The 24,077-nt window shown below is 34.2% G+C and overlaps 1 protein-coding gene across 1 annotated transcript in view; it reads right to left on the bottom strand.

Annotated features, from left to right (window-relative positions):
• The window catches only part of DENND1B (DENN domain containing 1B), a 162,302-nt gene that overhangs the window by 23,765 nt on the left and 114,460 nt on the right, over positions 1-24,077 (bottom strand). The window contains exons 14-16 of the mRNA XM_074908223.1: positions 18,286-18,411; positions 8,587-8,688; positions 2,369-2,459 (exon numbers count right to left, since the gene is read on the bottom strand). Coding sequence (XP_074764324.1) covers positions 2,369-2,459; positions 8,587-8,688; positions 18,286-18,411 — 319 coding nt within the window. The remainder of the gene's footprint in view (positions 1-2,368; positions 2,460-8,586; positions 8,689-18,285; positions 18,412-24,077) is intronic.

The raw sequence follows: 24,077 nt of genomic DNA, 5'->3' as shown, positions 1-24,077 counted from the left end.
TATCTACAAAAAAGGCCACATTAACATTGCATACCCTCAGCTAGCATTGAACCTCCTGAAACTCTAGCAAGAAAATGTTGACTCCTTAAAATAAATTATTATTCAAAGAGAGGTTCAAAGGTTTCCACTTTTTCAGTTTTCCTTATACTATCACTATTGATATTAGAACAACTCAAAAAAAATGACTGCTGTAGTAAAATTCATGTGATTACAAATTACTTTAATGGATACATTCTACAAGAAATCCAAGTGCTAAGCCAATCAATCATCACTATATTATTGAATTGAAAGTTACATAAAACTCTTGAGAACTAATACTTCCGCAGACTAATGTATGTAACAGAAAATAAATTTTTTAACATAAAGTGCTAACTGTAATGAAGATGGCTGACAAATTTCTTTTTATATATAGTCACAGGGAAATAAATTTTGACCACTTTACTAGAAAAAAGAAAATAATGTAAAACAATGAAATTAAGTTTTATTCTCCAATTGCCACTTTAATTTTCTGTGATGTGTTTAGTTGTGCTCACATATGCAGAAAAATGCAAATTAAAAAAGAGGTTACTTAAACACTTTCCATTTGATTCAGTAAATTATACTCTCTATAGCTAAGACTATGTTCACCTGTCCTTTCAAGAGCTTGTAGCTCACACTAACTTTCTGTGACTTTTCTGAAGGCTGGATTTCACCTATTTTTTTAAAACCTTGGGCTTCCTGATAAATTTGAAGGGAGTTAACTCTGCAAAGAGATCATAGTTCTACCCCATTAGCGTCACAAAATGTCACCTTCAATTGCATACATATCGTTAGCCCTGCACTTCATAACGATAATGAGACAGCAGTTATGTAAATACTGAATATGTGCCCTAAGCAATTTGTCCACAGCCTGGCAATATACAGCTTGTCTGACTTGAAAAGCATGCACGCAGTGCAATCTAACCAAGAACTGCTAACGAAGCCGAGCGTTCCCTCCTGAGCAGAGCCAGGTGAGATGCAGTTCACAGGCTGCCAGAGCATGGCCAAGAAACAAGCTTTATCTAACTTCTACTGCAGTTTTATTGCAGCCTCCTGACCCCCTAACTGCAGTCAGCAAATGAACTCTGAATACCGACACCACCTATCTGAATAATGGCTGCTCAAGAACTAAAATCTGTTTACTGAGCAGCATAAGTTATCCTAAAAAGGCAGAAAATAAGAAAATCTCTGTATAACTAATCACACTTTAATCAAGAAAAAAAACATACAAATTATGTGCTAGATCACAGCACAAGACACAGAGGGCAGGAGACAGCAGTGAAAATCTTGAACAAAAGGATTTATGTACTCTGAGTATAAAAAAGGTATTTTGCAGATGGTGAAGGTGGTTCCACACTACTTGATTTCTCCCTGGGGGCCAAATCCTCCCCTATACATATGCTCATTTAAGGGTAGTCTTGCAAAGGAAGACCATCTAAAGCTGCCATATACAACTCAGTGGATTTGTTCAAATCGCATAACCTCCATTTCCTGAGGAAGCTTCTACACTACTTTCAAGATTGACCATAAAGTAGTATTTGTGCTGTGTCATGCATATTTTGACATATTTTGATAGCATCTATGGTACTTCAAATAACAATAGAGCTAAATGTTTAACAGGAAACCATTCAATAATCTTGTAATAATCAGGAATGGATTCAGCATGCAATCTTCTATACAGGTTAACTTTGTAAACTAGCTAATGTGAAAAGTGTTATAACAATTGTCAGTGTACATAACTGAGGGAAACAACACAAGGAATATATTTTGGTTTATGAAGAAGGCAAACTTCCATTATCCCTTCTCAGATGATATATAAATGTAAGAAATTTTATCCTCTTTTTTAGAGTAACACATTTGCTGGAGAAAGCAAATTTCTGTAAAAATTCAGGAAACCTCTCTGATTTCTGCACTGCAGAAATAATTAGAGGGAAAAAACCCCCCACATTAAAAATGTTTACAGAAAACAACGATCTAGAAGAAGTTCAGCAGCATAAATTTCAAAATTATTTTAAAAATACAGTTTACACAGAATGTATCATATTATATAAATATGCAGTTAAAAATGTAAATAATATAGTCATATTTCATCATATACTGAAATCTAAGTATTATTTTACTGGATTAAACTAACATATCTTCATTTAATATACTGATACAACTAGATACATAATAGCATACGTACCAGAAGTGTTTTTTTAAAGGCTAAAATCCTTCCAAGAATGAATGGAAACAATGAAGCACTAACAAGATTAATGATTTCTAAAATTTACAGGACATTGTGAGGACATCATCATGTTCAAAAATTCCCAAAGAAGTATCAATGATTACATTCCAATTAATTCTGTACCTCCACAAAAGCCTCCTGCTGTGATTTCTTCTTCAAAAACATCAGAGAATCCTCTTCCTGCATTTAATTTTGATAGACGACCATCAATAAACTGGAAAAAAAAAAAAAAAAGTCCCACTTTATTGGCCCTTCTAGTTCTTTACAGTGTTACAGTTCTAATTGTGTACCTTATAATGGAATATGTATGTTCAAGACAATATATGGCTTAAGGATAATATACTGCTTTTAGATGGATTTTGCAAGAGCAGTTGCAACTATGAGCAGCAGAAATGTCAGAGTATTTAATACTGATCAAGTAAATTATATTATGCAAAATCTACACATTTTTGTTCAGAAATATTTTTAACAGTTTTCAAGCTTTTCTTGCTTTTCTAATGGCATGAAAATATATGAATTTATTTCCTTACAAATGGTAGCTCACATTTGTAATCACAATCATATAAAGGTCACTGAGACGTTCTCTGATGTTCTGCTGTGAAACTGTATGTTCACTTCGTATTATCAACAAAACAACATAAACAAACCACTCTATTGTATCCCTTCCTGGGTATGCATCAACGGGTCCAAACTGATTTGCTGTACACAAAAAATACCTGTAGAGTAACTGGAAATATTTCACCACACCCAGTTCAAAGAAACAATAGGCTACAATGTCTACTTGAGGTTCATTAAAAGTGTATGTTTTCCACATGAAAAATGACTCTATAAGGAATGACTCTATATGAGGGAGAATTGTAGCAGAACCATCCAGTGAAATAGCAGAGGAAGGCTGTGTCTTGGCTTCAGAAATGGTGGTAGCAGCAGGTTGGATTTGACTGGCAGTGTGAAAGCTTACTCAAAGGATGTTTCATTTAACAGTATGGGAACGTGACACAAAGTGTCAAATCAAAGCAAGGCATAATGCCAAGGCAGGCCCCTAAGACCCTCTTTACCTGACTGAGCACAGTTCAGGGTTGACACCACTGTATTTTTAAGTTCTAACACATCTGTCTGCCATTTTTGTGTCTTTTAAGCACTAACGCTTACTTAGGTGCATCTACAAATGCATATTGCAACAGTTGTCCTTATGCAGAGGTTATAGCTGCCATCAGCACATGTATTTGCAGCTACATATAAGTGCATATTACAAAGACTGAAATGATCCAAATACATTAGAAAAAGTCAAAATAAGATAATTAATGATTAAACGTCTTGGAATGAATACATTCTTTGCAAGAATTACTGTGCTTCAGAGAAGTACAACAAGCACATTAAAGGTTTAAAATTCTTTCAAGAAGCAACCCCTCCATTTTTGTTTTCAAAAGGCTAACTCAAGCCTGAGAGATAAAGTGAGAAGGCGTTTTTTCAATTATACACAGTTCATCTTCTAGCAAGAATTAGGAGTTATTCACTGGTACTAAACAGTACATAGGAATGAATCAAAATTAATTATTTATAATATTTTTAATCTATATCATATTTTACCACAGATTATCCAAACAGTGTCAGTAACAATCTGATGCTTGTCAATGAACAGACTAGTGACGTGGAACAAATTACTTTCTCAGAGTACAAAAATTCCTGCAGCCAGAATAAGGCAAGCACGAAGATAACCATTTCTTTCTCTTTCCTTTTCTTGTCTGAATTTCTTCTTATTTTTTCGTTTTACTCCAAGTTGGCTTTTTTCCAATTAGGATGGTTCATGGTCAGACCACTATGGGATCACTGGATTATTTCACAGTAAGAAAAAGAGATAAGAGCATCTTTAGCTACTGCTGTGGAAAAAAACCCACACACCCCCCTCCTATCCCCAGCCTTTGAACTGTAAGACATTATCTCTTTTGGGAAAGTTATGAATTCATTCCATACTATAAACTAACCTAAGATTTATGGACATACTCATCATTTGGTAAAATTCTATCAGCAGAGGGCTGAGACACTGACTGAATTTTAGGTTTTAGAGGATCACTCCAACTGAGTATTTAATGTAAATACTGACAAACAGAACTGTTAGCAAAAAGATATTGGAGACATTATTCAAAGGAAATGATAAGTGTTTGTAGTGGTAGTAGCAGTTATTACTTTTGAGTAATTTACTGTTAATGGTTGCACTTAAATTGCTACATGAAGAGAATCGCATGTGGAATTACACATACACTTTATGGTTTTCTCCTACCATTTTCAAACCTATCCTCCCTCAAAAAAAATGGGCCTGTTATTTCAAGAAATGCATTCACTTTGAGAACCAGAGAGCCCTTGGTTGACTACTGCTTTTAAATAAAAACTAGTAATTCCAGTGCTACTCTTGGATTTTAATACAGAACTACCATAATCCTTAAATAATTTTGAATTCTAAAACCAAAATATAAAACATATCCACTTCAGAAGACCCTGTTGAACTGGTGATAAGGAGGGGGGTGGGGTGGGGGAAGAAAGATGATGTTTGTGACTAAACCAAGAATTTTATTTAGGCAGGAGTAAAAATTCCAAGTCAATTCATCCATTCTTGGAAACAAAAAGTTGCTAGAAGCAAAGAAAACATCATAAATGTAATTTCCACAGAATAACAGCTCGATAGTTTGCAAGAAGACAGCTCAATTCTTAACACTGGTAAATGAAATTTGAAATTACTGACACTTTTCAAAGACTTAAGAGTCTTCAAGTCCTAATCCAGCATTCATTATTTATTTTTCTAGTGAACACTTTCCACCATTTTAGGAACAAATCCCAATAAGTGTTGCAGATTACATTACTTATACAACTAGATTATTTAATGAGACAGTCTAGTATTAGGTTTCATGCCAGTTCCAAGAATGATTTAGCATTTTTCCTGGACACTCAACTGAAATATTTGACTTGTAAGATGCAACTATTATTTGCTTATGTTTGCACCTTGAAATAAGTATTAGCTACCTTCCATGTTACCCTAATTAAAGGGGAGCCTTTCTAAGGCTCAGAAAAAGCTAACAAATGGCATACATTATAGAACAAATATCAAAGAAGTGGAAAAAAAGTGAAAAAATAAGTAACATAAGTATAAAGTCTAAGGAAACAAACATTTAATCTGAAGAAATAAAGTCACATACAGAATATTTAATCAGGAAATAAGGATATTTAATATATCAGTAATAGTTTTCTTTTTAAGAAAAGTATTTTTATACAATTAAATTTCCTAAGTGTTTAAAAATAATGATAACCAGAGTTTTTTAAATTAAATCTATTCAGGGCAGAAGACAGCTTTAGAAAACTAAAGCCAGCAAATTGCAGCAAACTGAACTTCATATGTCCCTATAGTTGTGATCCATGTCAGGGTATTTATCACAGTTTACTTCTACAAATTCCTGGAAAATACATGTTTTGCATAGACTGTTTGGTGTATTCTGTTTCAGAGCAATATAAACAGTACTTTCCATTTACAAAAATGTGAAGTCATCAACCTGATGTAAAAGACATCTCCATAATTTATAAATCCAAGAGAGTGATTTGAGGCTAAAAGATAATCTGAGCATGGTCCCCACCAAAAATATCCTGTCTCAATTTTCAGGAAAGACTATGATGCTGAATAAGGGAACAAAAATCAAGTGTTAATGAAAATGGGATACAGAAATGGACATTATAGTACCTGACAAATAAAACTTGAGTCAAACAAACCCCTTAGATCTCTGTTACATGATTCTAAGGAAACCAGCATATATATCTGGAAGTAAAAAAAAATAAATGCATGAGTCTATCAAGGTAAAGGAAACGCAGCTGAAGAATAACAGTACCATTACTTAAAAAACAAAGGTTGTGATAACTACTGATCTGTCAGTTTGCCCTTAACAATTTGATGAGTCTTACCAATAGATTTTTTGGGGAAAAATGGTAAATGAGTAAATGGAAAAATGTAGCATATGAGTTATCAAAACATTGGCTCTCACAGATTCTCTGACAATTAATTTTCTAAATAAATGAAATGCAATTCACCTGTATCATAGAAAAGCCTCTTGCATGTGCCTCAAAATACCAGTCTAGATGAAATAAAAGCAGGGTACCTGAACAGGACACCTGAACCTTTGGTTGGATGAGAACTGCCCCAAAAAGGAGATTAACAGCTTGTAATGAAAGCAAAACTGTCAGGCTGTAAGTGTCACTGCTCATGGTATTTAAGAATAAGTGTTGGGACTGATCCTATTTACAGGTTAATTAATGATTTTGGTACAAAAAACTGGCATGTGCTAATACATTTGGGAATATCATTAATAGAACGCACATCAAAATGCAATACAAAGTAAAAACTGATGATGTTGAAGATCAAAATAATTTGAATGGGAGTAACACAAAGAATTAATTGCACAATTTATTCCAGCAGTGACTTCCTAGTACTTTGGTGGAAAGATACAATTTCTGAAATTAAAAGAATGGTTAGAGAAATTAAAATGTTTTAATGGAGGGAGGAGAGGGAGACTAAAAACCTACGAAGAAAAAAGGACAGAGGAAGGATTTTATAAAATGGCACAAATAAAGCTTACTCATCAGTTATGACAAAAAAGGGGCATTTAAAGTACCTATTTTCTGCTTGGTCTAGGTTTAAGGCTGCTTCTAAGAACTATTTTCTGCTTAAAAGATTTTCCAGAACAGAATAAAATGCAGTTTAGCCTTTGTGAATACAAACAACTTTGAAAACAGCTCATTTGTTAGTGGGAAAAACTGGAGAAGATGCAGCTGGGCTAAGGATTAGCTGAAAAAGTAGGAGTAACCTTCACAACAGAAACCAGAGAAATGAAAAAAAAAAACCTACTACTACTATTAAACCACACACATCATCAAAATTGTTACTATTTCCTAATCCTCTAAAATATATAATTTCCTTTAGTTGAAATAAAATTAAAACAAGCTATAAACAAACTGTAAACTGATTCTGTTTAATTGAACACATATTAAAATGTAATGAGTATGTACAGAGCCACACTGACAAGTCCATTTATTTCAGTGGAGTTAAACCTTTTTCATACAGCTGAGGATCCTGCTTTAGTAGCAGTAGTGTGACAACAATGTAGAAACATTGCTTGTAGGCAGCTTGCTATTGAGAAAGTTTCATGCTAGCTTATCGCACTGAGATGAACAAAACTGTTTACTCCATTACTTCTTTCCATTTCAATCATACATGATAGATACTTCCAAAGGTTTCAGATTTCTTCTTTATAATTTTATATTTTTATTTATTTTTTGTTATAATATAAAATAAAACACAGTAAAATTAAATGAGCTCAATTCTACGACCACACAAAATACTTTCATACAATTAGGAAAAACATATTTTCACAGAACTTCTACAAAGTATCTTCCTTGTAAAAATCTTTAGACACTAGCCTGTTTTTTGAACATAAGAAGATTGTACATATAATGAATTGCCCTTATATATCATGGTAGTATATCTTCAGAGAAGTCCACCAGATTATTTAAACATGAATTCCCATGCCTCAGTTATTCCAGATATTTCCAGGCACATATATACTTTTATGAGTCTTCCGATTTCATTCAGATTTTCCTTGATTTTCCTAAAAATCTAGTAATAAGTTTCTTAACACGCTTTTGATGCAATGGGATCATGTCATGAAAAGGGTTAAAAGATTTACAGAATAAAACTAAAAGAAAAAAATTCATTTCCAACACTGTAATGAACCCATTACTGAGCTGTGCCAGACATTCAACAATTTGTTCTCTATTAGTTCAAAAACTTCCTTAACAGATTAGCTAGAATATTCTTCAGGCCACCCCTGCGGCTCAGGTTTGTAAGATTCTCTGTGTGCATAGTTCAAAAATCCTAGCAATGAAAACTGAAATTACAGTATGAATCCAGTTTTTAAATAACACACCACTGAAGTCCAATTTAAGTAACCACTATGTTGTTCAGGTTCTTTGGTCATAAGCCAAGAGAACTGAAAATGAAGTTCAACCATCAAGCTTGGAGACCCCATGAGTTTTCTTGTTTAGATGACTAGCTCTGCAGAGACGCTGCACTGGCTCTGCACCCTGGGGTTATTTTTTTGTGGAGTTTACCACAACCACCACCACTCTTTTTAACTATAACCAAAGATTTAAAAATACAACAAAACTGGTATGACCATCTGTATGCAAAGTTCTTGTACTTATAATTTATCCCAGAGTTTAATAAGCTGACAGAAAAGAGAATGAATTTAAATATGGATATATTTTAAGAGGAAATGATTAAACGTGGGTCATTTACCCTCCCATACCTGTTTAAACAGTTGAAGATTAACAGCAGTTTCCAGGAACTGCTTAGTAGTACTGGAACGATGCTTCACAAAACTATTCTCACAAAAAGTTATAGGCTCTCCCTAAAAAATTTAAACAGAAGAAGTTAGATGGTAACTAGAGTATATAAATATGCTGATGTATTTAACATTCTCCATTACAAATTTATTTATTAATAGTCAATACACATAAATATTCCCTTTCAAGCAATCTTGATAAATATGCAGCCAATTAAAAAGACACAGACAGCAACAAAAAAAGCACGAAATCTTCATACAATAAGTAAATAGTTCTCAAAATACATACTGCAATTGAACCTCTTGTTTATGAAGTCAGTCTACAAAATACGCATTATAAGGAAAAAGTAAAGTGGTTTGTATTTAATTCATGTTACCTTTATACCACTCTTCATTAAAAATTTCACAGAATCATAGAATGGTTCGGGTTGGAAGGGACCTTAAAGCTCATCTAGTCCTAACCCCCTTGCCATGGGCAGGGACACCTTCCACTAGCCCAGGTTGCTCAAAGCCCCGTCCAACCTGGCCTAGAAGTTCAAGGAAGTGGTTAAAATGTTGAGGAAAGAGGCCTACTGCTTCAAATAATTTAACATGCATTATTGTTCAGGATTTTTCTGATGCTCTGGCATGCTAAACCAAAAATACTAGTAAATCAAAATGATAATTCAGTCAAAAAATATGTATCTGCACTGAATTTTTTTTATATTTATTCTACCAAAACATGAGAAGATGATAAATATACAGATGATTTAACAGGAAATTACTGAAATACACTTTTATTTTATTTTTGCACTAAACAAAAGCTACAAACTTTCCGGAACCTGTTATGGAGAAAGTCTGAGCAGATGAGATTACAATTTAATAAAATAAAATATATTTCCCCAACATAGGAAAAGTGCATAGTCTATAGTTATCAAAAACCCTGCACCAAAACACGCTAATGATGAAAGATGATAAAGAAGTATTTACTGAAAATTGTTTGGTTAAAAAATATATTAGTGAAAACAGAACTAATTTAAAAATAAAACATGCTAATAAGTTTATTTATGAACAATTAAATTGACTCCTATACTATTCCTTAATTTAATTTAAAATTTGCTCTCTTCAATATGCCCAGACCACTGGACATTTCTGATGTGTGTTCTCTCCAACTCTGTAATTCTTGTCAATACTTTGTCATAAATACTTGAAGTGCTTTGTCATAACCAGATGAACAATAGGTACATTACAAAGTTTGTGTAGTGATCAAGGTACATGAACTAATTTAATCATAAAGCCAAAAGGCCTCTCACCCAAGTTTACAAAACCAAAATAATTACCAGGTTACAACCAACTACCAAAGGTCTCAAGGACATAAAATTTGGAATCCAACAGAACGCCACACCTAAATCTACCATAGAATATTTTACCACCTGAAAGCTACATATACAGTGCAGTCCCATGACACAATAAAAGACAGCTCAGCCATTCAAAAGAAAAAAAGATCAGACAGCTGCTATACTGATCTTCACAATAGCTCCGTTAGCCACTTTAAAGACAAATTTATTCATGCCCATGATCACCACAGCTTTCTGCTCCTAACCCTGTTCAACTTTAACTGCACGTGCTACTTCATGCATTTTCCTATCATTTTGGCCGACTGTGCAGTTATGTGCTTCCAGAATATCACAAACCGTTTTCTGCATGTGACCCAGGTGAGTTTGGTGGAGTAGCTTTAAATCATTTTCAACTGCTCTTTACACCTTGCACTTTGTTTTTAAATGGTATAGATATGATCCAAGGAAATGCTGCAGTAAAAACACGGTGATGTGGTTTTAAAATCCTGTTCTTATACTGTCAAAAGCTTCCCTCTTTTTAAGTCTCTCTTATAAGAGGTCCAATCCTACTCAAAGTACTTAAGTTCATGTTCAATTTTTTTTTTAAGTTTTACATCCTTACTTCTTTATGGAACCTCTGATTTTAGAGAAGAAATCTCACTGGAAGAGCTAGAAGCTATATATTTACCTAACATAATCCTTCCCCTTTCACAGAGTAGCTGGAATGCTGTGATATGCAAACCTATCTCAGTACAATACATGGCACTGTGTCAATCAAGTCTCCAGGAGAAGCACCCAAGTTACCCCACCTACTACTTCTCCTGAGATAACTGAACACTACACATGCAGGACATGCTGGATCTGCCAAGTAGCTTGAAATGTGCGTGGTACTTTAAATAGCACTGCCTTCCTGACCCACTTTACATTAGCTATTCTTGAGTTCCTAAAGACCCTTGTCTTAAGAAGATGACCCCAAGCTACTTAGCAAATTCAAAGTGCATCAAAACAAATGGAATAGTCTCCAGTGAGACATGGTGGTACAAGACATAGCATTCCTGAGGGCAGACTCTCTTCTCAGTTCTGTCGTTCTTCCGAAAAATTTCAAGGCAGCAAATGATAACAACAACTTATTTATATTTTGTTGTTATTGTTGCTGTTGCTGCTACACAAAGAAATGATTTCTGGAAATACAGAGACTTTGTGGGAGTGCAGAACTGACTAGACAATGGCTCATGACATACTATGAAATGTTACATTTAGGACCAAAGAGAGAAAATAGTATTTTCAAAATATACTATTTAGAAAAATAAAAACTAACCTATGCCTCCACTGCCACTTTCCCAATTGTCTTGGGAAAGATGAAAGCAAAAAAGGAGAGGTTATCTCACAGCATGCTTACTCTCCCTTTCACATCAGCCTGGGAAGAGAGAGCAGTCAGATAGTTTTACTTGATGGCACTTCACCTGCTCAAGCCATGTAACAGAACACCAGGAAATGGTAGTTCAACACACATTTTTAGTGCATGGCTGTAATATTTTCCCAAATACTTTCCTTTAATCACTGGATGCTTCAGATACTTAGTAAGCATTCATGCATTGGTGCATCTGTTCCCTTATCAGTACACTTTGGAGACAGAATAACCAAAGCTATTCCTTAGCTGAAAATTTGTTTAAGATCTACAAAGAGTTCACATCCGAAAGTCATCTATGTTATTTGAACCTCCTGATAGCAATATTACTTTAAAAATTTGAGTAGGCTTAAAGCTCCTTAAAGCTAGGAGCTAGTCATGAAAAAGAGAAAATCTGTTGAAACCTGTAGAAATTCCACAATGAAGTTTTCTCAGAGTATCTACTGTAGCTTTACTGAAATTGCATTAAATAATATAATTAATTACTAGCTTTTTTACTTGTTCAAGGCTCTGAAAAACAAAATTGTTTCCCAAATAAAACTTTTACAAACCCTTAAAGAGGACTGCAGTAAACATGAAGCCTTTTGAAGTGTTATTTAAAATAAATTATTGCATCAATATAAAAAAAAAAAAAGCTCTAGAAGTTTTCTAACATAAATCTTATAACATTCTTATTTCTGCAAATACAACCAGGTACCTTTAGAAACTGAGTTTTGGAGGAATGCTCCACTGCTATTTAACTACTAGACCATCAAATGGCCCCTGTCGTATTGATCTACAATGTACTTTCAAAACAAGTTCGATCAAAACCCAGTGGGGACTCCATACTGAAAAGTAGACAGCTAATACTCAGACCAAATAATCTATGCCCAAACAAGATATCTGTCCTTTTAACAACAGTTGCTATAGAATTTTCTTCTCTTTTCATAGCTTGCCACACACAGCAGGAATTTCTTACTCTAAGCTACATTCACATTTTAAGCAAGCTATTTATACAGACCTCAATAGAACGTGAAAACAGTGAGCTAAAACAGCATGATCATTTCAAAAGAAAAAATAATCTAGATTAGAAGATATATTTGTGCTTTCTAAATCTAGTTATGTTTAACTTGAACAAGAAGTACAAACTTTTAAATTATTCTTCAGAAAACATTCATATTGGTCTAGCATGAGATTACTCATATCAACTATTGCTATAATTAATACCATTTAATATTGTAGCTCTCACTTATTACATGAAGAGTAGAAGTTACGTAGGTATGGACATAGCTTCTTTGGATTTGTATACTTTATTAAAAAAAAAAAAAACAAACCAACAAACCATCACAAGATTTTAAACACCATTTTCATTTTGATATTAAAATTCCCCAGTTTAAAATCAAGGAATTAAAAAGCTGCAACTTCATCTGCTGTCACGACATCCAGAGATAAGGGCCAGGAGATAACTAAGTATGATGATTCTACTCAGGAAGGTGCCACTTAAAATTACAAACAAATTTCTCGGAAATCTGCAAATTTCTGGTAATCTACCTCCCAAAAAAGATTCAGATATGCTGGTATTTCTTATAGACACAATTAAATCCTACAACAACTCTTATTAATACTAATCTGTAGTCAATAAAGGACGACTATAGTCCTTCAGACAAATTAAACAATATGGTTTTCAACATGTAAAATAAAATTCTTATGGAAGTTGCAATAGTCATAACAAATATTACACAGGGTGGCTAAACACAAGCTATCCTCTGGCATTTCATTACTCTTTCTCTGTTTCTGTACTCTGCCGTAATTTCTATGCCTAACTCTTGGGGGAAAGGTAAACAAGTCAATGTCGGTTTCAAGAGATACCTGTCCTCAAAAGGTTTCATTTCAAAACTCAATTATAAACAATCACTACTTATGCATTCTCAATTAATTCAGGTGCATTCTGAATCTTAAAATATCTTTTTTTTTCCTAACATAACATTTAATTGTATTGTTTTGATTTACTGCATATTGAATGCAATACATGCATCTGTTGGAGAGCCGATGTCACTACTTAAAATAGTGTCAATATAGGCCCAAAGCACTCCAGTTAGCATTCAGTTACAATGAGGTCTGACAGGTTGTGCTATCTTCAAGGTGGAAGTTATCTCGGCATCCCCGGCGTGCTGATGAGACCATGAACTCCTACTGCTGAGCATTCCAGAGCAACCCATTAGCCTTTGCTCTTCATCTCTTAATTCTGATGAGTGATGTTATAACCATCATAACTTAACACAAAGCTATCCTGGGTTTATTTCTTTTGGTTTAACATCAAGAGATTTGAGGACCTTTTCCCCAAAAGAAGGGATTTGTTCAACGACTTCATCTTTTGCTAGCTAAATCCTGAAGAAAAGACAACTTTTCAAAGGTAGAAAATAAGTTACTGTTGCTTATATTCCATAATCTTGTAATTGATGTGTAATAAAGTAAGCAGATTTGTTTATCTGAAATACATTTGAAATGTCTTTGTCTTGCCATGATGAATTCCCTTTTTTCAAAAATAAAAATATCACACCTGGATTTCCTCCTGATGTCTGCTGCTTAGGAGCAAACAACTTTTCTGCTTTGCTTATTTTCCTGATGATGTTAAAATTAATCTCTAACATAGTAAATACTTTTATATTCATTATTTTTCCACTGCTTCCTCATTCTCTTACCTACCTCTCCCTCTCTAAACATAGATTGGGAATATTGCCTGTTTAAGAATTCTTTATATCATATAGTGTTTTATTAACTGACCATACTGTATATGATTAATGGAAAAAATTTACTAGTCTTCGCTTTCATCTGCAAGGTTTGCACAAGTACATGTATAAGGCCCATTTTCCCTAGCCATCACAGATTTGTTAAAATGTTTGACTGGGGTGGTTCTTGTCTGATATAAGGAAGGATGCCTAAAAATCACCCATGAAGAATGCATAAAGCAAAATAGCTAGAAAAAACACAACACTGCACACACATTGATCGACAAAATGACACAAACTGCCCAACTGTAATCTTTGTATCTATCTCACACCTGTGCACGCAATTCTGAAACACAGAACATGCATTATTATTCCATGATAAATTCCCAAATGCTGGACTACCTAAAGAAAACAGGAGCAATAAAAGGTTCCAGACTAAGTTGTGACCACCCAAAGCAAACACAATTTGGGTTTGCATATGCATTTACGTGACACAAAAAGCACCTATCTCACAACACTCTGACCACTGCAATGCCTCAGCAGGGTTAGACTCTTGTGATCAAAACTGTGTGCAGTCACTGATGTTGCAGATTGCACGATGGCTCACACTGCAGCTGCTAGCTGGGTGAGTACAACCATGCACTGACCACTTGTCTTTCTATATTCTAGGGCTCCTTACAGCAAACCAGTTTGAATGGCCTCATTGCCCCTGCTGGAGACCCCCAAAAAGTCCATGAACATTCCCCTCTCAGAGCATCTCACCCAACATCTCAAAATGGATTGCAGCCCTCTACGTGAATGAGACCATATACAAAAACATAATCATCACCATTCCACTGATGGCATTTTGTTCTGTATTATTTTTTTGACATTTATCAATGACAGTGAAGCAATTTTTTCAATCATCCCCACCTGCTATGAACTGGATGCCTTCTGGATTAAACTAAAGCAGAGAATTAACTCCAGCTAGTTATGGGTATTCAGTATTCCACACCAGACTAAAAGAACAACCACAATAAAGCTAGAAATGCACACTGTGTGGATGTCAGGTCTGCAGCACCAATTGTACTGTTTTGCTCTACAGATACACTCCAATTATGCATTATTTGCTAATGTAGAGTGTAGCATATTACAAAAATACTTCTGGCAGTTAGATCAATTTGACCAATTTCTTTAACTCAGTGTCACAATTAAATCAGAAAAAAGCAACTATTTCCACTTTTCTTGGAAACTTTTTCCTGGATTAAGTTTTTTATTATCATTACACAAAAAAATATTATCACCTTTATATATTACATGCCATATATCCTGTCTGTATTAGAATAGACAAATTTTCCATATGGTCTTTCAGAGTCCCATGAACTCCTTTCAAGACCTCAGAAGCTTCCCATTTTCCCTTTCACCAATCATTTTTTTTCAATAATTGCTAGACGTTTGTTCAAGACATATTGCTACACCACGGAGAATCTGTCCTATGCTGAAAACAAACAGTTGTACAGAATGAATGTTCAGTGTGATGAACAGCGTTTGGAGTGAAGAGAAGTGTTGGATGAGTACAGACACTATTAAAGCTGTTCTTTACTCAAAGTGAATATTAATGACAGTTGTTTCATGTTTCAATTTAAAATCATTCAGAACACACTGTTGCAAGGAAAACAGTTCACTTAATCATATTTTTAAACTTAGAAGTAATCGATAACTATCCAAATATATTTTATTTTTCATCAGCATGTTTGTGATCCTAAAAACGGTACCCCAAAACCTCTCCATTTTTGATTCTGAAAATATGACAAGCTTATTTATAGCAAAAGTATTTCAAACCTATACAGAAAATATTCCCATTTAAATATACCTGCTGCAAACTTTCTACATGACTACTACTTGAGCTCCTGAAAGAATATAAAGTCCATAGCTGTGGTTTAGATTTTCTTATTAGATCTAGCACTACAGACTCCAAAGCAAAGGGTAGCATTTTCTTTGCAATAACAATTCACAAGTTTTGAGACTCCTGACAAATGGTTGTAATACAGCCAATTCTGATTTGATTTTTTTAATTTACCAATTCACAATGCATTACACTGAATTCAAAAGGCACATGTAAAATAAGTTAAATAATCATGTGACAGCTCCTCTTAGTTTTTACTAATCCAGGGCAAATTCAGCTTCTAACAGATTTTTCTATCACAACAAAAATTCTGTAAAATATTAAATTAAAACTATGTGAACACAGTTCAAACTAACAACTACTTTTTTTTTTTTTTTTTTTTAATATGCTTTGTCTTTGGACAAGTTGATGCCAATCCAAGATATGCTGGTATTTGCCAGCAGATTTCTGCCTGTTAAAATATTCTGAAATAACATTATCATTAAAAAAAACCCATCAGGACACAATGGTTTCATAAATATCTTCTCTGATATGAAATCAGTGGAGAAAAAAAAAAGAACCAAACACAAAAGGAAAGGAAATAATGCTGGAAGAATGACTGCAAAGGTCACCTAGACAAATGTCTGCCAGTTGAAATGATGCATGGTGCACTACTTCCAGTACAGTGCAAATGTATATATCTCAGATATACCAACAGATAAACTGAAATAAAAAGTATAAAAGGAGAGCTTATTTCAACAGAGATGCTAACCAGAATGCTAAATAACTTGCATATTCAGTTCAACAAACTTACCAAAACAAAGGATTGACTGGAGTCTATTTCTCATCAGAACAGAGGTAAGGACATCAACCAGACTGACATCATTCTGTTTGCATGTATCTAATGTAGATTAAGACACTTTTTGACCTAACAGCTCTTACTGCAAGCTTCCGTGAATTGACCTGGACCGGTGTCCTCACCTTTAGATTAAGGGACAAATTACATAACCTCTCCTGAAGCAATGTCAGGTAATGCCACTATGAAATAAATTACATCTGTTTTGTTCAAATTATTTGTTTTAATGAAACTAGTACTGTGTTGAACTCTAACGGTTTTGAAAGAAGGTACAATCATTTCACTATAATATGCAAACTGGCTTTCCATATCATAAGAAAACTATAATGACTGCTAAACACAAATATCTGAACTAAATCCTTAAGCATTATGTCATTTCTGCATGAGTTACTTTTCATCTCCATAACAGTGGTCATCAGTGGCACAGACAGTTAGTGTGTAAAATGCTCACAGCAAAAAAGATTATTTGTAAGAGAAGCAGCTAGGTGGAAGGAAGACCGTACCATACTGTATTCTAATGTGTCCTCCAGGAAAAGGCCTCATCTGGAATTAATAACTACCCTATCCGTTTCCGTCAAGGAATATCACATAGTTCCTTACCCAACAACAGAATACACCATTCCTCACCCCCAAACAAGCATCCATCCATGCACCCACACACCCACCATATTTACAAACTTGATGCCTCAAGCAAGGATGATTTTCTCCTATCAAATCTCAATACTTATCTGAATCCATCAGACCACCAATCATCATATCCTCAGAATCTGATTCAGTGAATGTCATCTCAATGCATTTTTATCAAATGGAACTACTATCAGCAATTTGCAAATATCACAGGAAAAGAATCTGGACTGAAAGATGAAATGAATCTCTAAATTGTTTCTGATAAATAATTTTATCACTAATAAGCTCAATATGTACCACCCTCATAAACCAAAAAGGATGAAAGCCCATAACACATTAATCTACTGAGTACCAGCAAAACTTCAGAAATAAAAATTCTGAAGTTCTGATGGGATGAAATGGGTTTTCAGTTCTCCTAACTTCTCAGTGGAATCAAGACAAGTGTATAATAGAGGAGATGAATGTTTGACTCCTATCTGGCTTCTGCTAGGAAATAAAAAGATTCTAGCCTCAAACACAGCAATGTCTCTAGACTGCTGTAGTGAAAAATTATGACATCTGAAAGACACAGCCTCTTAGTTCTTCACCACATTAAACCATGTGACCTGCATGTAAGTAGTTTCATTAACACAATCTGATGTTATGCTAAATAAATTATAAAAGTGATACAAATAAAAAAACAGCTGACTTGGGACATGTCAGTATTTTTCAGTATAACTCACCGTCAGGAGGTGGTAGTGTCTTCAAAATTGCCACTGCATTCTTAGCACAGATTAAAACATTTTCTTTTAAATGTTTCAGAATGGGATAAAACATTTCATATTTTTCTTGCAAGGCATGAGACCGTGCTCTTACAAATTAAGGAAAAAAAAAAGAAGCCTTACTGGTTTGTATCTTAGTGCATCTCTGTAGGATCCAAACAGTGCTGCCTGTGCTCGAAGAAAGGCCTTGGCTACTCCATCACCCGTAGCTGTAGACTGCTTTTTCAGTTTATTTTTCAAGGCCGAGACCTGCATGACAGAGTGGAACAGTTAAATTAACACCTCAGAAATTGGTACAGCGAGGTATGAACCCAATCAGCAGGCAAACCATGGTGTCTACAGGTCAGCCAAAACTTCATCCTCCTCCTTGATAGCTTATCTTTTTAACTGCAAAGAGCACCTGCTGGTCTGTTAATTGAAATGAAAGCAGGGGATGATGGTAGAGTGCTAATGCAAATTGGTTTATGCTCTCTTTTTTTCCCAAGGCCTCTTGACATAAATAAGCTTAATTATTTTACAGTAAAATGCATGTGAGCCACTTTTCTGCAGATTGTTTTTCTCAATCATAACATGTACCTACTTGTTTTGAATGAAGATAGTTGGATATTTTGTATTTATGCTACGAAGGATTATTTTTAAGGACTCTTAATGGTCACTGCCTATTCAGTTTTAGGGATTTTTAAAATTATTTTTTAAAGTCAAATTACTATCTTACATACTTTCTCATGCTACCACTGTAAAATAATTGCGAAAATTTTGTGTAAATTCAGTGCTACATTGCCTTTAGAATTGTCCTAGAAGATAAAACATGTGAAAGCGAAAAAAATAAGAGCAACACTTAGGAGGCATCTGTAGTTAAAAAAAAACCAAAGACCGTTCTTATTTTACTGCTTACCTTTTTTTTTTTAAGGAGGTCTGTCTTTTTTAACTTAGCAAATGGCAACCACTGATTATATAGAATTAGAAACAAAAAAGAAATTTTAATTTAGATGATCCCTACTTGGAGATACTTTGGAGAAAAATCATATAATTCTGGAATTATTACAGTATTCTTTGAAGATATGTGGAATTACACTCAGTTATACTCTAGACTCTCCTAATTTTCATCATGAGAGACATCTGAAGTAAGTCAACTCCCATTACGTAGAATACATGCTTCTACATCCCTTTGTATTGCAATATACCTAATAATGCAATATTTAAGTCCCTAAATATTATACAAAGTAACATTCAGGGTTACTCTTTAAACAGAACATTATAAGCACAAACTATCACCAAAATAGCTTTCATTCTTTTAGAAATATATGCAAGAACGAGTATCTTTTTGTTTCTTTATGCAAGTAGTCCTGACTGCTCTTGTAGATTATGATTATAATTGAAGTGTCAACCTAATTAACAACTAAACTTTGAATAATGCTAATGAGAACTGAACATGGCATCAGAGAAAAGACCAGCTCTACAGGTGATAAACCTTCACAGTAGTGACATTTTCCAGTGTAAAGTCACAGTTACTGTGATCTGATCAAAGAGAGAGACCCCCATTGGGTCCAATTATAACTATAGTTTTGAAAAAAAAAAAATTATTATGATGTTCATAATCTATGCAGAAAGGCCTTTACAGTATAGGTCTTTTCCCCATAGCTGTGATCTTTTCAATTTATATCCAAGCCCCACAGATCTAGATAAAAGTTTAGAGCCTGATTCTTTTAGCACATGGAAAGCATACACCAAGGCTCATTTATGTTTTTTCCTTACACCTCAAAACAAAAGATAAAAAGTACAAGTCTGAGTACAAAAAACAGTTAAGCAGTTCAAGGTTGGAGATTTTTTTGTTCTGTACTGTATGATTATTTTAAAGTTACTAAAAATACTAAAAAATTATTTAATTCTGGGGGAAATAAATGTATATATCCTTTGTATAAGGGAAATCTGTCCATCAGAGTTAGCTCAGTTTCACTAAAACAAAAACAGTAAACATGAGGTCAAAACCAAAATTGTCAACCTTAAAATGTTGCCTCTGTCATGATGGACAAAGTATCTTCTAAATATAAGGGAGGGAAATGTAGAAAATTCTCTACATTCTTTTAAATCTACTTTCTTCTGAATTATACCTTGTGAGCCTGGAGGAATTATGGCAGATGACAAGACAGGGTAAGAGAAGAAAGGGTGTATAGATGATGTAGAGCAGTGAAATTACAGGACAAAGTGGAAGATGTGAAGGAAAATGGTATTTTCTAAGTTCTGGCAGGCCCTATGTACATTAACATAAATCAAAAACCAGGATGCTTTAGGCAAAAATGTGTTAAAAAAGAACAACAGAAAGCAACAAATTTCCCATTTTACTGCAGTATTGGTGCATTATTAGTTCAACAATATTAAGAGCATCTCAGTGGGCTGGCAGTTTGATAGAGGGTTCTCCAGAACAAAAATGTGTGAGTCAGATGCACTATTTTGTGCTGACATTCTGGAGGGAGTTTGAGCCTCAGAAAGGCTATGCTGGAGTTCAAAGAAAGTTCCTCCAACTTCCATTTCTCTCAGAAGGCAATGCTAAAAGGCAGGAAGAGCTCTATTAGATTATCCTGCAGAAGTACTAGGAGCACAGTGCTTTTGAAAAGCCTGCAGAGATAATGTGGGCCGCAACCCTGATTTCCCAATTGTCACAACCAGAATCCTGGCTGAAGCATACTTCAAACACCCTTGAGACCTGCCTAGGCTTCCTTCAAGCTGAGGTCAGCAAACATGCATGCAGAGGGACAGTGCTTTCTCAGGGCTTATCCCACCACCGAATGATGGTAAACCCAAGCTGAGCATTTGGGTAGGTTGCTGGCAAATTCTCCAAGTTCCACAGTTTAATCAAAGATAAAGTGATAAAGTAGTTATTACAGTCAATACACTAGGTATAGATAAGAGACTGGGTGCTTTGAACCACTTTGAAGGATGTGGTGCACAGCAGGATTGTGATTGCTTACATCCATGAACCTAAAATCAAGGAAGTGTGAGACCCCTCTGGGTGACATCATTAATAGCTCTTAAAATTTCAAAGAAAATACACAGTTTTGGCACCAAGCCAATAAAATATCAAGCAGCATCTTTCTCAAAATCTTTTCCTCATGCATGCTTTAATCCATCAACCTATCTATAATTAAGAATGCCAAACTTTTTTTTCTCCCCTTCTTTGCATGTCTTAAGCAGAAATAGCCTTTTACAAAGTTTAAAAATAAAGAACTGCAAACAAACAAACCACAGGGGTTAGAATGCTGTTAAAATTTATTTCTGGAAGACATTAGTGATCTGTTTCAGAAATGGTATTATTAATTTACACTAGAAGCAAACTGTTTTTATCTTCTCCTAGCAACAGCTTCTCATAGGAAGGTGACTTCATTAGACTGCTAAACAGTAGCAATGAAGAGCAATCAGAGCTTCGGGAATGTTTAAATAAGTAGAACTGTTTTTCAGAGATTTAGAAAGTCATGAGATTGATATATGATTTTGCTTTCCTATGTAATTAAGCGTATCTAAAATATAGAAACATATTGTGTTGGTCATTAAAACAAAAAGCGTAATTTTTTTTAAATAGTCACCCTATATCCTTTCTAAGATTTCTGAAAATATATCTGATCAGAAACAAAGTATGACTAATATCTCTTCCATTTCCATGTGAGCAGAAGAGTAGAAATGCAGATAAAGTTAAAAAAATAATTAATAAAATCATGTAACTATTAATTGAAGCCTTTGTTCTGGCAAACACTCATGCACATATAGAAGTATTAAAAATATTTGTTGCCTGAGAAATGCAGAACCATGCACTGGAGTTCCCAATGACTACCATATCATTGGAAAAAAGCTACTTCTCTGATATCAATGACAGTTGTTATGCTTTAAACTATTTTTTTGGTGTTCCCCATCAGATCACGTCCCTATAAAAGTAAGCCCGCTATCCACAGCATGAAGGTGAGAGATAATGGCAAAGAGAAACAAAACAAAAACCTCACAAATGCAATCTGATATGGTTTAAAACAGTATCGTTAACGAAGACTTCTACATATTTGATATTATCTACACACACAGGATTTTGGCATCTCAGTCCTCCAGCATTTAATCGCAAATACAACAACTACTGCAATGCAAATGTTTGCAAAACTCGTACTTTTCAACCTCATGCTCTAGCTTCTAAAACTATATCAAGGTTCAACAGAATCTCAACTCTAAGAATTCATTCAAAATAAACAGTTACCTCATAACAATGCAAACACTGCTGACTGCTCTGAGTTTCTAAGATACATTAGTAATATTTTTGGCTATTTTCTTATGGCAAAACATAGTAAATTATAATACTTAAATTTACAAAAAATCTTTTTAGTTGCACTGTTAAACGTTGACCATAACTTCTTTACAATATTGTTAATCATTGTATTTTCAGAAATAATTTGTACTCTCAGTAATTGTTTTTATAAAGTTAATTTAACTTTTTTATAAAGTAAATTTAATTTTCTAAGTGAATTACAGCCTACTTTTCAAATGCTACTTTTAGAACAGTAATGTTCATATGCCCAATTTATGATGTTAAAAATCCTGTGACTTTAGGAATTTTAAAACCAAAACTCCGAAAACCTGTTTAGATTCTGTACTGTATCACAGTGTGTGGACACCACACACTACAAAGGCTGCACATCTTTCAACAGTGCTGTAGATTTTACAGTTAACATTTAATGACAACAGAAGATGCTAAAAGCCTATAAAGCCTACTGTTTTCTGAAGATCATATTCATAAAAGTTTTGCTTTTAATAACCAAGAAAGACTTGGTTACTAGAAGTGATGCCCTCAATTCTCCAAGCTTTTCTTGAGAGTGTTCAAATTTGAGCAAAAAGTGTAGTCTTTTGGTCTTTTGTCAGAGTTAACTGCAAGCAGGTATTACAGGGCCAAAGCTTATAGATGTGTGTCTATGGTCTCTGCTAATTTATATACATCACAAATGTTCTTTTTCTCATGACTTACGTTATTAAAGTGGTGATCTCAGTATTATTGTATTAGAAAATTTACTCCCACAGAAATAACTACTTTTTTTTTTTTAATTAAAAAGTAATAGACAAATTCACAGTGAAATGATAAAATTTAAAAACAAGTGTTTTTGTCAGAAGAGAGGAAAAAGAGGGTTTTTTCCCCCTCTAAGAAAACAAAGGATTCCTGAAAGTCTTGCACTGATTTATTTTTCCAATTTTAAATACCTTAGGAGTAGCGGAACTGCTACTGGCATGGTAGTATTTCTAACAGTCAATAAATCTAAAATATTATGTGTGAATATTGGAATGAAGCCATTAAGAAGATTACAGCATGCAACGCAGCAGAGGGTCCACATGAAAAAAGGACTGGTAATTCAGGACAACTGTGACCACTGACCTTTGCACAGTCAAGACCACTGGTCAGTCTGACAGAATAATAGAGTTCACATGCATAGAAAGTCATCTAGCCTGTAACTATAATTTAAATGCTTAAGTGAATGATTTAAAAATGCCTTTAAATCTCAGTTAATTTATTATACAGTTTATTAGACAATACCATATAATAATGTTTTTCAATCTTAAATTTATCATGAAAAAATTCATAATCAGGGCATTTTAATAGACATATTACTTATACATGAGTAAACTATTAAATACCTATGCCGTGAGGACATCATCAGGCTTATTGATCAGGAATATAATTACTTAATTTCCTTCAGACATAAGAAACAGTTTTAGAAAACTCTTTGAAAATACTGCATTTCTTTTGTTAGGCTGTTAACCAACCTGGAAACAATTTTTGAAAGGGACAGTGAGACCATAGCTTCTTTTAGATTTTCAGTTCTTCGTTCTATTTTAACACTCTTCAGAGGTAGGTACTCATATTTTTTCATCAGAAGCTTTACTACCTTTGC

This window comes from Athene noctua, chromosome 5 (genome assembly GCF_965140245.1).
Source record: "Athene noctua chromosome 5, bAthNoc1.hap1.1, whole genome shotgun sequence".
Lineage (NCBI taxonomy): Eukaryota > Metazoa > Chordata > Aves > Strigiformes > Strigidae > Athene > Athene noctua.
Note: the sequence above shows the minus strand (reverse complement) of the source record. Positions and strands in the feature narration are given on the sequence as shown.